We start from the raw sequence: 18291 nt of genomic DNA on the forward strand, positions 1-18291 counted from the left end.
GACTCAGACGAGTTCTACTCATGTTTGCTAAATACACACTGATTTGAATCAGGTGTGTTGCAGCTGGGACACTTGGAAAACCTGCAGGACACCGGCCCTCGAGGACCAGGATTGGTGATCCCTGGTCTAGATAGTAAAGATAAAAATGAAGCTTTATTATCAGCTCACAAATGACCCAAATGACCCAAAGCTGTTGGAAGCTATGCATGCCACTGCCATCTAACTGCTTCCACCATGTATTACAAGATCAGGTTCTTTCGTCCTTCTTCTTCCCATTAATCTGGTACAGATTTAATTTAGTTTCACATGTCCAAAGAATCCTGTTCCAGACATGAGCAGGCTTCTTTAGATGGATTTTGGTAATAATCTAGACTTTCTATTCTTGAAACTGATTATTAACTTGCACCTTGCAGTGAACCCTCCATATCTTCCTTCATGGAGTTTTCTCTTTAAGCTAACTAAGATAATCAAATCAAATAAACTAATTTTAAATGTGTTGCTCACTTGTTTTCCATTACTATGGAGATGATCCTCGTACATCAACATCCTCTTGGACTTCCAGCCCATTTTGAGTTCCATTGCATTCTTATTCTTTCAGAATGTACTAATCTTAAATTTGGCCATTCTTAATATTTCAACTATCTCACCAATTAATAGAACTTTTTTTTTTTTGTTTGTTTGTTTGTTTTTTTTTCCAACCCAAAGATAGTCTGTTTCACATGCATTGAGAGCTCCTTTGCATATTTTGGGTTCAAAGCAACAGATAATACATGCAAATGTTACACCTGAAATAATCTCCTGATCCTTTACTTGTTTGCCAGTGAAATAGATTTAAAATGAACTGTCTAATTACTTCCTGTGCCTTGGAAAAAATACAGCTATTGGGCCAGCTATATATATATATATATATATATATATATATATATATATATATATATATATATATATATATATATATATATATATATATATATATAGGGAGAGAGAGAGAAAGAGAGAGAGATAAATAGATAAATATAGTATTGGAAGATTGGAAGTGGGGGCGGAGTGAAGGAAGACCCTTGATGGACCCAAAATAGCAAGCATTGGTTGGCTGTCCGCTTAAATTCATATGATTCTATAATATAATATTTGTGGAAATAATATTTATACAGGCACATTGTACATCGCTGGGTTTTTTATGGGCTTCATATGTTTTCGCCAGACAAAAAAATTCTTCCTGTTGTCCCAGTTGTTTTATTGTCAGGCACTTCAACGGGCACCCCGTACCGTCGGAGGACGACAACATGGCGGTCTCCTTGCGCTTGGGTCGTCAAGGAATCCTGTTTGGACTCAGGTTATCTAATCTAAACAAAATTTTGTGGCCCAAGCAGCCTTGTCAGGATCGCATCAGACAGTTCTTTCAGTCACCATGGATACTCGGTGAGTGTTGGGTGATTAAGACAGAATTAGCTGCTGTCCTCTCTGAGCTAACAACAGCTAATTATGTCTTTTCCTTCAGCTGGGGTTTCATGAAACTTTTACATCATTTATCATCACAGGATAATTAATAACAATGTCATCATATGGAAGAAACGGTTTCACCTGTAACTGCACGGTTTGGGGTGATTATGTGAAAGTCCTGTTGGTAACTAGTGCTACAAGCTAAATCAAGATCATCTCCTACTTCCTACTAAATTCACTCAGCTGATACAAATAAACAGTAAATTCACATTAATGGCCTGTGGAGTTTATCAATTTCCTACGCATGTCCAGTCGATTCAGATATTTTTCTGTTAATATGATTACTGAAAATTATTTAAGTGATTGAAAGAGGATTTATGTATTTATTGATTGGTTGTTAAAGCTCTCTATTAAAAGACTGATTATCTGGCTACTGTATATATATATCAGATTTTAATCAATAAGAAAATGTATTTCGATCTGCTGAAAAAGGAGCAGTAAATTAAGTACTAAATTTTAGGGGTGAGAAAATCTAATCGAAAAATGGAAAATCTGAATTTATTTTGCTTCGCAATTTTAAAATAATTTTTTTCTCATAAATATCAATAATCCATAATAAATTTTTGTCATTTTTATTGTTTTTGTTGATTTTTTTTTAAATTTTTTTTTTTACTTGTCTTCTTGGGCATTATAGCAGCAGAATGATGCTCTGACTTATTGTGTTGTTTTTTCCTCATTGAAATCAAGAAAAATGACAAGCAAAAAAAGTTTTATACATTTATTTTGTTTTTAATCTACAAAAATTAGCAATATCAAAGAATTGTGAGAATCGAAATTTAAATCAAATGGGCACCCAAAAAAATCAGAATCGAATCAAATTGAGACAAAAGCATATCGTCACAGCCCGACTAAATTTGAGTACTAAATTTGTGACGTAAACAATTTACCAGTTGAATTGGAACAACAGTGCAGATTGAGATCATCATCTTAGTACACAGGTGTCAAACTCCAGTCCTGGAGGGTCGCTATCCTGCAGGTTTTTGATGTCTCCATCCTCTAACACACTTGACCAAAATTCAAAAATTAGCTGACAAGAAGCTGCTGGATCCATTTGATTTGAATCAGCTGTGATGGTGGAGAGAAACAACAAAAACCTGCCGGTTACTGGCCCTCCAGGACTAGAGTTTGACTCCCCTGTAGTAGAATTTAAGAGCCTTGTAGAATGAATGTAAAGGGACAATCAGTATGCTACAGCAGCACAAGGTGGCCCAATATATTACTTGGATGCATTGTGTTTGTTTTTCCTTAAATCCATGATCTGTCTGTGTCGGAACTGGCTGCTCATCAGCAGACAACATTTTTTGGATGTGGAGTGCATATGTTTATAAGAATGTATACTACTTTAGTTCCATTAACTATATTTATTCTGAGAATTTACAAGGTGTAAAAGTATGGAGTTCACTTATAAGGTTCACAATCGGTTTGACACATTTCACAGCAGGAAAAGCATCACGTTACTGATGGTTCTATTGCAAACAATGCAAGTATGCAAAGTGCAGAGATGCAGGGTTTTTATTTATTTATTTTACTTTAATCTTAGATTTCCTACTGTGAGATTTTAAAATGTTCACAAGACAAAACTTTCTTTGGGTACATTACAAAAACTGAAACTCCTGTTCACACAGACATAATCAGCAAACGCGTCTGTCCAACAGGTGGCAGCAGTACGTAACTTGAACCACAGGGACATATTTAATGCAAAGCAAAGGCTGCAGTCCCTGCTAACTAAAGAATAAAGTTCATATACACAGGCTGGGAAAAATTCTTTTAAGAAATGGGTGAGTTCAATAAGTGACAGTAAATAAAGGACAATAAACAGGACTTTAAACTGAGATTATCCTTTAACTAACTAAGGTTTTATGTATTGTTTCTTGTGACTAATGTGACTTGAAAAGCAATTAAAAAAATATATATATGTAATAAAGATAATCTTTGTACTTTCAAACTTTCTATTACAAACTTTTAAAGTTTGCAATAAGTACAAAGAATTTCTGTGGAAACTTATTTACCTTTTCAAATAACCAGTATTTTGTCTGTTAGTAGTAGCATACTCAAGGCATTGGCCATGTTGCTACCAGGGGAGAAAGGTTATGTTAGAGTGCGATGAAAAGGAAGGTAGTGGACAGAACAGAGGCTGTGTGTGCTGTTTTGAGATATGGATGATTGTATACATTTGCATTCATTATTTGTGCTTATGGTAAGCAAGAAAAGTGTCTGTCTTGTTTGTAAAAATGTATGTAATTACATCAAATTTGAGGAAAATACATAACATCCATCACCTTAAATGTGTTGGGAATTTTGGAAATGCATCTGGAAAGGACAAACCTGCTCAGTCTTGGTTTTGTTCCAGAGCAAGCCCCTTCTCTCCTCACTTCTTTGAAGTTTCAGGTTAGAAATTCAGGTAACTTTGCATGTTTTATTCAAATCCACGCCGGGTCCTACTGAAGGAGAAAGGAGAAAAGAGATGTGACAAGGAGGCACAAATGACAGAAATAAAAAAAATAAAAAAAGCCCATGTTTCCATCCATTTCCTCCAGTACTGGGTGCCAGTTGATCTCTCGCTTTCTGACTGGGTTTAAATGGTGACATTTACATTTATGTTTGATGGTGGCTCAAAAGCCTGTAAGAACATTAAAGTCTGTGCAGCCTCTGGTACAGAGTCAGCCAGGATCACATTTCCATAAACTCCCTGCAGGTGGAATGCTTCTTTCATCGTGTCGCACCCTGCGCTTTACTGCTGTACATGTCAACCCATTTTAGCTCTTTTTGCAGCCAATCACCTCTTCTTTTTAGCAACTTAAAACACAACAAAAGTCCTGGTTGTAGGAATTTTCTCATTTTATTTCTCATTCTTTTTTTTTCCCAACTTGAAGCCATATTTTTGCCTCTGTCTCCAAGTAAATTGTGTGTTGTTTCCTTTTTTATCCTTTAGGGGTCAGTCCACTCAAAGTACAAATGCCAGCCCTGTCCCCTACCATGGAGGAAGGAAACATAGTCAAATGGCTAAAGAAGGAAGGTAATGGAAACATACGGTAAAAAAAAAAAAAAAGACATCGTCCAGTTTTCTACTGGAGGCTTGAGCAGCAGAACACCTGACAGCTCTGGTGGTTAATTAGCAGGAAGGAGCCACAGCAGTCACTGTTCATCACTGCTTAGCAGCTCCGCTCAGCCAGGTGCTTCATCCACACTCATTCATCAGGAAGCAGCGTGCTGAATTCTGATTGGCTGGGCTGCTGTGTTGCCATGTGCTTCTGTGGCTCGGAGTAAGATGTGAGATGGGAGGAAGGAGAAAATCATTTTCAGTGCCAACAAAATGCATTTAGCTTATTATATTTTGACTACATCCTTGATCTCAATATAAGATAATCATAGTTGAGTTAAATAATACTTAATTTGTTTCCTAAGGCAAAAGATGTTATCAATTATTTAAAAGAAAGTCTGTATCAAATGAACACATTTTGGAAAGTTATGAAACAGAACATTGTTTTTAAAATCTTCAGTCATTGCCAGGAACGTATTTAATCTACAATGGCATCTTATCTTAACTTCTTAAATGATTATTTAAAAACCATAGTATTCTTTGAGTTGTAACTTTAACAACATGTTTCTTTCTCTGTCCAGCCAAATGAAGAATAAGCAGTGATAATGTATTATTTAGTTAGAACATAAGGGGGGGGGGGGGGGGCACACAGATGCTTGTTCTTTCTCACATAAACTCTTGCATATTATATGTAACCCCTGTAGTTACACACATCTCAAGTCTAATCATTGTTTGGTCTCAGGGGGGCTTCCAAAGTCAATACTCCCTCTAATCTATCAGCCCTCCCCCACCTTTTCCCACCCAGACTTCCTGTGACACTTGTTTTCCCCTTTCACCTCCTACACATCTTGTTGCTGTAAACAGACTCTTGTTTTGCCTTTATCATAGCACTGACCCTGAGTTAAACAAAAAAAATGACCTGATTTCAGATCTCTGTTACCTCTGACTGTCTTCATATGTAGACAAAGTCATGAGGATATTTAGTCAATGCCGTTCCTCGTCTTTACTTCATCACAAATAATATTGATTCCATGTGTAATGGGCTTGAAAATACTGGCAAGCATTAACCTAATCATTAAACTATTGATCTAGAGAGGCCCTTGCCATGCACAAGCAAGGTGCTAACCAACATCAGTTGTTGTCGTTGTCTCTTTTCCCATGGAGCTGATAAGAGTCTGTTTGTTTATTTCCTCACTGGAAGCCCATTCAGGTTGTTGCACAAACAGGAATGGAAACAGAGTCAGTGGTTCATAATTGCTATCCTTATTAAATGCTAATTAAATTATAAAATATTCCAACTTTGAAATGGAGTGAAGTGCTGGGATTCCTTTCAAAGGATAATCGAAGATTATCCCTTTTCATGTGACTAACTTTGCATTTTTCATGAAACATCGATTTGGCTCTTTGTTTTATAGAAGTCAGATGCAGGTTGATATTTTCCCACATAACCATTTTGTTTCATCAGTGAAAAGCTTCAATTTTTAGACATTTTTACTTATCTGTCTGTGTGCAAAGCCAAATAAAGTTCAGTTGAAGATGCCAGCAATATTCACATTTTTGGATCTTCCAGGTCTAGTAAAATGAATCATTAGCACTGTAGCTGATAATGAAAATATTTTGTGGTGGCACGAGGGAATGCGAAATGATGCATTTCTTTTCATCTACAGGCGAGGCAGTGGCTGCAGGTGATGCCCTTTGTGAGATTGAGACCGACAAGGCTGTGGTCACCATGGAGTCTAATGACGATGGTGTTTTAGCAAAGATCCTGGTGAGTAAGCAAAAAACAAAACAAACAATAAAAAAAAAAAAAAAAAAAAAAAAAAACACACATGCCCTTCTGAAAAAAATCATTGATTTGCTAACTGCAGCAACACAACCCAGACAGATGTTTTCATCACATAACTTATAAAAGCAGGAAGTTGTTCTGTTCAGGAAGTTTGTTCTGGTCATGATTTGGAATCTGTTTAATTTCATAAGATATCCTGATAATTGCTTACAGGCTTCATTTGTTGTCTGTGCTAATTAGCAACGCTTGTTGAAACTGCTTTCCTTACACAAAGACAGCCAAGCTTTGACATGACATCTTTACTGATAAATATTTGTCTGTTTCCCTCCTCCCCAGTGTTGTTTGGTATTTGAATATTTAATAGCCTGCCAAAGCCTGAGCAGTCAGTTGTCATTCATCAGGATTCCACAACATGTTTTTCTTCATACCTTCTGCTTATGGCCACATGATGTTTAATTACAACATGTAAAAAAAGAGAAATAGGTTGCAATTTTTTTTGTCATAAAAAAAAACAAACTCCATTAATCCCACAGCTTGTGCCACTAATGGAAAACACTTCAGAACATTGTGACTCAGGAGTGTTCTGTGCACTCAGCGTTCAGTTAGAAACCATAGGTCTCTTTCTCTTTTTCAGTCTTTTTACTTCACCGACTTCCATTTTTTCCACATTCTTTTACGCAATCCCTGTCTTCGATGAATGCGACGATGAGGTAGTTTCCATGGCAACTGTACAAGAATTGGGGGTAGGGGGCTTCAGCTGGCAGAGGGAAGAATGGTTTGCTTTTGATAAACCCCTCTTTCCTGCCTTTATACAGTCTGTGTGTGTATTGGTAAGAAGTAAAACTGCATATATTGGTAAATTGTCAGAGATTTATGGTGGCAAATGTGTATAGGTCAGAGTGCATTAGCCCGGGGTGGTGGTCTTGTGGCTTTTGAAGCACCCTGTTATACTATAATTACCTGCTTGTTGTCAGATGCCTTGAATGGCTGCAGTAGACAGTGAACTGGTTCTTTACAGGGAGATTATTTATTAAGGAAAGCATGACTATAGCTTTCTTACAGCTATAGGCAATGAGTCGAAGAAAACAGGGAATAGAATCTGCTCATGTTGTGATTTGGACGCTTGTAGTTTGAAAACTGGAACCCCAAAGACAAATGTCTTAATCCCACTTTACTTTTAGTGCATTGCTCTAACCCAGTGGTTCCCAAACTAGGGGGCAGGCCCCCCGGAGGGGAGGGAAGAGTGATCACAGGGGGGGCACAGCAAGGCTAAATAAAACTTGGGAGTTTTTAGACTGGATAAATTTGTAAAAATAACATTGGGAATGATGATAAATCAACAAAAGAGACTTCAAGTAAAAAAAAAAAAAAAAAAAAAAAAAAAAGCAAACTATGATGGAGTATATCTGTCCAAGCTTGACCAGTAATAATAATAACCAATGGTGGGTAATAATGAGACCATAGTCTTTTGCATGGACCAAAATAGTATAATTTAATATCATGAAATACGAAGCCAAACAAGTTACACCACCACTTGTGGACTTTTCATCCTGAACACAAAGAAAAGCCTGCAGGTTACTTTAGAAATAAATTATCCAACTATCATAAATAGCAAAGTTGTTTTTACTAAAGCAGCATCGTCTCATAGAAAACTCCTCTCACCTAAAGTAGTAGGAGTGTTTGACTCTAAAGCAGAAGAATGGATAATTATACTGACACGGTTTTAAAACTAAAGACACGTTTCTAGTATGTTTCTTTGGTTTATGTGACGGGAGGGGGGCTCGACATTATTGTCGTCGTTGACAAGGGGGCCCTGCAGAAAAAGTCTGGAAACCACTGCTCTAACCCAGTGTTTCTCAATTCCAGTCCTCAGGCCCCCCTGCTCTGCCTGTTTTAGACATGTTCCTCCTCCAAAACACCTGAGTCAGATAACCACATTTCTTCATTAAGTTCTTGGCAGCCTGTTAACGAGCCCTTTATTTCATTGAGGTGTGTTAAAGTAGGGTTGCCTATAAAACATTCAGGGCAGGGGTGCCTTAGGACTGGAACTGTGAAACATTGCTCTAACCTGACACAAGGACTTCAATCTGAAGAGTAAAACCAGTCAAAGACCTGAGGAAATGACACGTTCATAGATGTGTTGGTGCACTGTGTTTGTCTGTGTGGAATGAAGACCACTGTATAGAAATGTGTTGAAAAGGCATCAAACTATGTTTTCCATATTCTGCAGCTCTTCCTCTTCAAATCTCCATGTATTACTTGCTACTCCTTATTTATTCTCAGTATTGTCCTCCATTTTAACACCAAAGCCCAATTTACATGTCCCTCAGGTAAATTTTCGGTATAAATAAACCTTGTAGAATTCTTTTGCCAATGACAAAAGCCAGCAGCACACAACCTTCCGGCTGTTAACCAAAGATGAGGACAAGAAAACTATGTGAAGTAAAAAGGGAAATGGAGAGCAGCAGGTGCCAGAAAGGGATGAGTTGATTTGTGAGCCCCAGTTCGTGTTGTTGGTCGCTGAGATTTTATGTGTGAGAGATTCTGTCAGTCGCAGACTGTTGCTGCTAAGATGAGGGATGGGACTGCAGCCCTGTTTCTGCAATGTCTGTCATGCTCTACTAATTAGAGCCAAACCTTGTCTCTTACACAGTCTTTCAAGTATCTCTCTAAAATTTATGTGCATGTCTGAATCCATCCTCCCTCTGAAAAAAAAAAAAAAAATGTTCAGACACAATCCAGCCAGAGGCTGATCTATTGAGCTTTTTGTAGACTTGCAGCTACACACTGAATATAATCTACTTGTATTAGTTAACTAACAACTGTGACACAGTCGTGTTTTAAGCAATTGTAAATCTTTCCACTTGTCTTAAACAACTGATAAAAGTTCAAAGGAATGCTATCAACTGTCAAGGTGAAGCTTTCAATGAAGTGAGCGGATGATTCTCCCATTGGGTCCATAAATCAGCACGATTAGATGTTGGTTAAAGCTCTTTATTAGTATATTTGGATATTGTTCTTATATCAGCCTTGTTTAACACAGCAATGCCGGTAGAGTTAAGTTGAACTACTTTTCATGTTGAGGTTGCATCTCTATGAAAAATTATAGATGAAGCTGTCATAGATCAGCTGCCTTTTTTAATCCTGAGGACTCAATTTAAGTATCTAAGAGATGGCATTGCCCAACTGTTTAATAGAAAAGTCATCATCAGCTGTTTTAGATCAATTTAGTCCATAAGCTTTTTAATAGTTTTTTTTCTTAAATAATTTCACAGTAACAAAATTGCCAGTTAACTACAATCTGTGATAACCTGTGATTGCAGACAGGGTTCAGGTTTACATGGTTTTGTAGGTCAGACAAACCTAGTTTGTGACAAACACTCCAGTCTGAACATAGTTTCCACTTTCTAAATGTTTGCATGTTGTCTATAACCATTTGATGGCAGTGTTGATCCCCACACAACTGCAGTGTAGCCGTATGTTTATGCTGCATACTATAACCGGTATAGTGCACAGGTCGTGACTGTGTTGTGACAGTGTTTTGTTTTTGTTTTTTTTCTGTGGATTTGCGCAAGTATTTCTGTAAGGGCGTGTACAACTTCCACTTTTCTATTCTATTCTACAGTCATTTAGCAGATGCTTTTATGAAAAGCAACTTACATATGAGTGAAAACAACACAAGCACAAAATTAAACAGTAGAGGACATCGTAGGAAGGTGCTAGTGGACTGTCCAGTTGGACGCAGGTCCTTACATGAAGTGCTACAGGCTATTTTTAAAGGTGAAATGCACTTTCCTTGGAAAGGACAATGTTGTATCATTCATTTGAAGGTTCACCAGTTATTGAGCGTGGTTGCTGATTGTTCTTTATTATAATCTGTTAGAAATTTACTTCATCAGTATCCTTATAGATGCATCATATAAAGCTGTTTTACATTTTAATCTTAAAATGTGCGTAGCGTGAATAACTAATAGAATTCTATCATGGAAAGAAGTGATTTGTTGTGATTGAGAGTGGGAGAAGTGGAGTGGCACAAATGGTACAGCGCGTTTTGGAGAGTTTGCTAGAAACTGCATTAAATGAATGGCTTTAATTAGCAACCGTTGACAGCACCATTCTATCAAGCTGCCGGTCACTCATCACTTGCAAATGTTTCTCCTCAACAGATTTTCCAAACAAAATATATAATCAACAATCTTGGTTGGTTCAGACTTGCCTCTGACAAGCTGTCCAACTCCATGCGATCCTGCTTTGCACTGCACATACAGGGTATTATTTTACTTCAATATACCAGATAAATTAACAAGGCAATAACAATCCATGCTTTTGGTTGTTTGGTCTCATAAGGGACGTGTTTTCATTAAGTTGACAGCCATCTTGAAGACTGTGTTACAACATGTCACATATTACAAATATGGTTGTGTCACGCAGTTGTTGTGGGAAACACATTACCTCTCCTTTTTCCTCATGGAAAGATTTGTGTGAAGGATCTGTGTGGAAATTTACACAAAACTTGGTTTCCCTGGGAGGCCCCTGCACTTACCCCCATCCACGCAACCTCCTTCCACCTCAGAGAGATGCTGTAATGATGTTAAACATGAAAAACAAGACAAACCACTCTGCACATGTGCATACAAGCATCCAAATAAAAATAACACAGGTTCCCAGCATGAAGGCAAAAAGGTTACAGAAGGTTAGTAAACATAATTAATTATCAACACATGTTTTTAAATTTAATTAAAGCTTTATTTGTATAGCGCCACTTCACAACAATGTTGTCACAGGGCACTTTACATACACATCATTTCAAGCCAATTCATCAAGAGTCTATAATAGAAACCAACTGATTGCATCGAATCATGACTTCGATCCAATTCCCCATCCTGAGCATGCACGAGGCGACCGTGGGAAGGAAAAAACTCCCTTTTAACAGGAAGAAAACCTCTGGCAGAACCCGGCTCAGGGAGGGCAGCCATCTGCCTCGACTGGTTGGGGTGGAGAGGACAGGAAAGACAGGTCAACATGTACAACTGCACTTATTCAGGAAGACCTGGGAAAAAAGGAGGAGTATGTTAAAGATGAGAATACTGTCATATGTTCATGCATTAATACATTAGAAAGATGGAGCAAGGTACTTCTCAGTGCATCAGGTGACGTCCCCATTGCTACATATGTAATGGTTGGCTAGACTACCAATAACTATAAGAGCAATGAACATAACCTGGACAGTTGGGTCCCGTACATGCAGACTCCAACTCAGGAGATGCTCATATCCTAACTATGAGAATCATGGAAAAGGAAGGTTTTCAGCTTAATGACGATACATGATTAAAAAAAAAAAAAAAAAATTACCTCTTTATTTATTAATGTAGAATTCAGGATAATTTTATTTTTCATTCATTCATTTATTTTCCAAAACCGCCTAAATCAGATTAAGGGTCACGGGGAAGCTGGAGCCAATCCCAGCAGGCTTTAGGCGCTAGGCAGGGTACAACCTGGACAGGTCGCCAGTCCATCGCAGGATTATTTTATTTTATTTATACCCCACAGCAGTATTTCCTCTGGTCCAGAGTAAATACCTTCTTACCAGTGAACACAGGTGTGTACATCCTGCTGTTCTTTCCTGTTTGCTTGATATGACTATCTTAGTTCTGCTTTTGATTTCACAACCTCATTCTCACATTTATTTCACAAGTTTGGTATTCTAATTGTTTCTTAGAAGTTGCATCTGTCATTTTTTTCTGCATTGAATTTTCCTTTTTGTTCACAACTGCTACTAATTATCTCTAGATTTGACCAATAATACTGGAAGCTTTACAGCAGCAGCACAGTTAGTAGTTTCTTCTATTTCCTCCCTCCTTCCATCCTCTGTGTCATATTGAGCTACAGTTTCAAGGGGCTCCCCACTCAGGGGGATACCTTTTGAAAACCGATGAAGTAGATCTACTCAACCTACCATGTTGTCCCTGGTCTTTCAGTTACTCTGATCTATATGTGAAGAACAACCTCTTGCCCAGCTTGGAGACAAAAGCTGTTATTGGATTTGGATTATTTTGCAACAAGATAGAAAATCAATAGTTGACAGTATATAAAGTCATCAGATGCATGAAGTGCACTTCAGGAGCCTGTTGAGGTTTTCCACACGATAGGAAATGAAGTGACTTCATTGAGATGGCAGCGCCATGTTTCAAGAGGTTCCCTAGATAATGGCTGTCAAATGGTTTGGTCATTGAATCCCGGTGAATTAATTTATTTTAGTGTCAGCTTTCCTTTCTATTTTTCCTCATGTCCATGCTGGAATAATTTCACTTTATTCTAACCTTCGCAATCCTCTTTAGGAGGAACTGAAGCACATCTTCCATTCTAACTATGTTATTACCTCTTTGTATCTTTACTTTACAGATGGAAGAGGGTAGTCGAAATGTTCGGCTTGGTGCTCTCATTGCCCTCATGGTGGAGGAAGGGCAGGACTGGAAGCAGGTCGAGATCCCCCCTCCAGATTCTGCACCTCCATCTGCAGCTCCACCTGCCACTGTCTCAGCAGTTCCTTCTACTCCACAACCTGCATCTCCTCCACCAAAATCAGTCCCATCAGGGCCGTGAGTGTCACCTTTCTATGCTGATCACTAGGGTTGTGACGATATGCTTTTGTCTCGATTTGATTTTTTGGGTGCCGATTCGATTTGAATTGTGAATCTCACAATTCTTTGATATTGGTTATTTTTGTAACCAATTTATTTTTGTATAAAACTTTATTTTTTTTTATTTTGGCTCATCATTTTTGGTAAATGGACTTGTACTTCTATAGCGCTTTTCTAGTCATACAGACCACTCAAAGCGCTTTACACTATTTGTCACATTCACCCATTCACACACAACAGACTCACACCCCAATAGGCACATCGGGGGGCAGTTTGGGGTTCAGTGTCTTGCCCTAGGACACTTTGGCATTTCAGGGGAAGCCTGGAGTTGATCCCCCAACTTACCAGTTGAAGGACAACTGCTCTTCCTCCTGAGCTACAGCCCATCTTGATTTCAATGAGGAAAAAACAACACAGTAGTCAGACCATCTTTCTGCTGCTACATTGCCTAAGAAGACAAGATCAATTAAAAATGACAAAAATTTTATTATGGATTATTTTTATTTATTTGAAAAAAAAGTTTTTTAACAAAAAAAAATGATTTTACAATTGTGAAGCAAAAAAAAATCCAGATTTTCGATTATTCGATTCAATTTTTCCAGCCCTACTGATCACTGTTCAAGTCAAATTTATAAAAGAAAAAAAAACATGTGGTTTCAGTGAACCTTGGTGGGTTCATTGCAATCATTGGTAATATGTGAAATTTTAATTTTCAAAGATTAACGGCACAGATTTCAGATGTTGCTGTATCTTCTGTCTTTTAGCTAAAAGCTAAAATTTTCTGTTCCTGTTTTACAATCTTTGAGATGCTGCTTACCTTTGTTCACATACATAAGCTTGGTGTAAGCAAACGAGCCACCATCCAGCAAACTGATATTTATTTGTCATGTAGCTTTTATTTATGCTGATCTTCTACACCAGCAATCTCCAAACCTGGTCCTCAAGGCCCACTATCCTGCAGGTATTAGGAGTTTCCCTGTTGAAGCACACTTGCTTAAAAATTAAGGAAAATTTGAGAAATTAAATGAAGAACAAGTGGTTATATTTTCAGGGTGATCTGGATCACCACCTGGATCCAGGATTTTTTAAAGTATTCTTTACTTTTAATGTTGCTATTAGAGCTTCTAACTCAAAACCTATGCCTGCAATCATTGGCAGAAAAAAGACACAATGGCTTGGTGGAGGTCTCAGAGTGTTTCAAGTTTACTTTGGCAACATCACACTGACAGTGAGAGAGAAAAGGTGGACGTGTTGTAATACTCATGTCAAACACTATGAGGAAGTCAGAAGATGGTTTTTTTCCACCTTTTCTTAGTTTACTTTATTTATTCATTTATGAATGTAACCTTACAGACAGACATTGACTTCTATATGGTTTATGGATGGTTGAATAAAATTATTGTGTCTCTGTAAAATGGCAAAAATGTAAATTTACACAATAAAATATAACAAAGTAATGCTTAAAAGGTCATAGAAATCTTTAGATGCATCTGTTTTCTTCTTTTTCTTAATATATAGATGGGTTATTAAAAGCACCATGCAAATTTTTGTCTTTACACTGTTTTTTTTTTTAATCACTGTTTTATATTTAAAGTTTTGTCTTTTAAAGAGTAAGTAAATAATTGTGCTGCATTCTTGTCCAGGTTACGTCTGAGTCCAGCAGCAAGACACATTCTGGACACCCATAATATTGACCCAAAACTAGCCACACCGACTGGACCAAGAGGACTTATTACTAAGGAGTGAGTGCTTTTTACTATAGCTTTAAAACGTACTACTTAAAAGACATGTTCTGTTGAAATCACTAAAACATGTTAAGGTGGTGTGTATCATTTCCAGGAACACTTAGATTCACTTCATGAATTTCTACTACTTGGCTGGGAATACTCTGTTTTAAAAACAAAAAGGCTCTTTTTGTTCATGTACATATACAGATTTTAAAAAAGGATCCAGCTGGTCACATTGTCACTGAGTTTTGAAACATTTGGGTTGGCAGACCGTGGTTCTGACCAATCACATAATAAGTCTTTTTAAAGAGAATTTTAACACTTTTTGATATTAATTCATGCCAAGTTATCTTTATTTAAATTTCAGGAGGGACATAATTATTTCATGGTTTAGTCTTCCTTTGTTATCACTACAACTCTGTAAATAAGATGGTAAACACCACAAATCAGACGTATCAAGAGTTCTAGTGGACGTGTATGTCTCACTTTATCAGGGCTGTTTGACAGAAGGGGATGTGTCAGCAGTGTTTAGCAGTGTTAGAAAAGCTCAACATTACAGGAAATTAATGCTGGAGTATCTGTGAAGCAAGAGCAGGGTGACATTTCTATACTGTAGGCAGTGTAGGGAATAAAAGAGTGATACAGTAAATAAATATTCAGTGTCTCATGTAGTATTTAGTCAAGTTAAGAAGCGAGTTCACGCAGCAGAAAGCTTTTAAACACAACTATAAATGCTACCTGCCATCACTGAGGGAAGCTGGTTCAATGTTCATGTTGTAACAGCCTTTTGGGGAATCTCATTAACTAACTTCTGTTGCCATAGTAACCTGGTTTCTAGGAGCCACTGGTGACCATAGAAACCCCAGCCAATACACTCTTGGGTGTGGATGTTTGTGTTGGTAAAAGAGAAATGTTAAGAAGTTTCCTAAATCAAACACATTCTTCACATCATCTAATGTTAAAACCTGACAATATGTAACTCAGACCTCAGTGCTTTTGCTTTGGGAAAAAAACACAAAATCACTATTTATTTGTGTTGCTGAAATCATGAACGTGACACTATTCAGTGTAATTAGTTGTTCATAACCATGAGTGTACTGTCTGCTTAATGGAGGTCAGTGGAATTTAAGTGCTTATGTAGTTTAAATGGTTTAACTAGTAATGCAGTTTTAATTGCTCTGTAACACCTCCCCCCCCATTAGATTATTTTCTTTAAACACTCTTAGACTTGAGATTTGCGTGGGTACCTTCGTAGCCAATTAATTTAGTGACACTTCAGCTGGTTGGTAACCTCAAGAAGTCTGATTTTCAAAAGGCAAAAAACTAAATAAACAAAAAAAAAAGCTTATGAAAAAAAACAGGAAGAACTTGAAGTACAGGATTTTTTTTATTTTTTTTTAGAAAAATCTATACTCCTAGAAAAATGAAATAAAATATACATATTTTTTTATCTTGTTGAACAAACTTGCCAGAAGACTAATAATAAATATTCTTCATCGTAAAACACAGTTCTGTTTTGAACACGCACTGTGGCCCTTATGTTTGCTAAGCAGTGTTTTGAGGACGTGTGTGTGTGTGTGTGTGAAAACACAAATGTTCATGTCACACTAAATGCAATATTTCCACTTTTTACTCTCGCAGCTGCTTAAGTATTCAGTCCAGAAAATCTATGAATGAGAGCATGTGTGTGAGTGGAGCAGGTAATTCTCCAAAGAATCCCTGGTGACTGATTGTGCACGCTGATTACTGTTGCTCCTTCATGGCATTTATACCTGTCTGTTTTTCAGCGGTTCATATTTTAGATTGGTAGGAAACCTCATTCTCCATTGTCAGTGTGCTGGAAGAACAAGCCTTAAATTTCCACAGTATACCTTTTGCATCATGTCCGTTCACCTGTGCACTCTGCTTGGGTTTCTTTCTGCATGCGTAAGCTGCCAACTGCTGACAAAGTCTCACCAGATTCTCTAGAAATGCTCCTGTTAATGGTCAAAATGGTCTAAATGACCCAAACAATAGAACACATTACTAAAGGCAGACATGAGGTCATTCATAACTCTGTCACAGCATATAAAAGGAAAAATCAGCCTAATTAGAGCACACATAACAACAAACTGTGTCCATAAGTTAATATGCATGCTTTAATCTCAACCTTTTACATGCAAATTTTGTTGGAAGCATTTTTTCTTTGGTGAGACTCGTCTGTTCTTTTCTTGTCAGGAAAAAAAAAAAACTTCTTTTGATTACAGTTTCTATTAAATGTAGCTTAATGAAAGGGCATAATAGATCCTTTCCTAGTCTTTGTTTGTTGATGCATTAGATAAGCTTGAAAGCAGGGTAAGGCGTCCTCTCCCTTCCCTCCCTCTGCTCTCGCTGGGCCCCTCTATGTTGGGCATGAATAACCGAGGTCACGCAATGTGGAGATGAGACCGCAGTGTGTTACATAATTTGACAACAGGTATGCTACAAATATGCATTTCCATCTTTATCTTTATTCAGTTATGTATGCAGTGAGTGTATAATAATTCCTCAACTGTTTTACCTTTTGCTTTAAGAAAGGGGTCAAAGGGAACTGACCTTTTTTTGTTTATATTACTTATATACTTTATTTTGATACTTAGAAGCTTGCTTATTCTTTAACTGGTTTTTAAAGGACCAGAACTGTGACTTGGCTGAAGCTTTAGGTGTTAAAAAACTATGTTGTTCCTCCATATTCTCATTCTCTGATGCCACTCTGGTGTTATCACTTTTTCCCCATTAGGCTGGATTTCTGTTCAGTAGGAAAAGCTTATTTCTGAGAGCCTTTCTTAGAATCCAGCAGTGCTTTTTAGTCCTTGCAACACCTTTTCTTTCTTCTTAGACTGTACTAGGTGGCAGTAGTGGCTACAGTGTGTGTCTGTGTGCAGATTTGTGGGTCAGAAGCAGTCAAGATATCAGCGATGTCATCATCAAGTCTATTTACTTGTATTCGTTCCATAGCAAGGACCCCCCCCCCCCCCCCACACACACACACACACACACACACACACACACACACTTTTTGTAGTAACTGGGAAGGAGACCACCGAACACGGAGGGTAAAACATCGGGACAGGACGACCGGAATTAACTTAGAGCGGAATGAAGGTTTACATGACGGAGGAATTAAATAGTTCAGAGTTAAACCAGCCACTTACATCGGAATTAAGTTTAATTCCGAATAGAAATTAGCATCAGGAATTAAGTGTTTACATGGTTGTTTTTCCATCAGTTTAAAGCAGAATTAACTTTTATTCGGAATTAAACTGGAATTAAAACTCCCATGTAAACGCAGCAAATCATAATAAAACAAACATTTGTGTTTAGTAAAACATCGTTGTTCCAACAGTGGGGCAGCTGTGTGAATAAGAGTTTAACCAAAGAAGGTTAACGAGTGAGGAAAGGATGGAGCGTTGGATCTACAGGTAGATCAGTGTGACGTCTGCGCCGGTCTAACGTGGTGAAGAAGGAGCTGAGGCAGCTCTCGATGTACCAGTCGATCTATGTTCTTACTCTCATCTATGTGCTGTGGGTCGTGACCGAACGAACAAGATCTTGCATACAGGCAGCTGAAATAAG

The 18291-nt window shown here is 37.7% G+C and overlaps 1 protein-coding gene across 1 annotated transcript in view; it reads left to right on the top strand.

Annotated features, from left to right (window-relative positions):
- The first annotated feature begins 1275 nt into the window (after positions 1-1275).
- pdhx (pyruvate dehydrogenase complex component X) overlaps positions 1276-18291 on the top strand; it is a 28543-nt gene continuing 11527 nt past the window's right edge. Inside the window, exons 1-5 of the mRNA XM_079259757.1 lie at positions 1276-1422; positions 4436-4519; positions 6211-6311; positions 12732-12928; positions 14614-14712. Coding sequence (XP_079115883.1) covers positions 1287-1422; positions 4436-4519; positions 6211-6311; positions 12732-12928; positions 14614-14712 — 617 coding nt within the window. The 5' untranslated portion in view covers positions 1276-1286. The remainder of the gene's footprint in view (positions 1423-4435; positions 4520-6210; positions 6312-12731; positions 12929-14613; positions 14713-18291) is intronic.

This window comes from Telmatherina bonti (assembly GCF_933228915.1).
Source record: "Telmatherina bonti genome assembly, chromosome: 2".
Taxonomy (NCBI): domain Eukaryota; kingdom Metazoa; phylum Chordata; class Actinopteri; order Atheriniformes; family Telmatherinidae; genus Telmatherina; species Telmatherina bonti.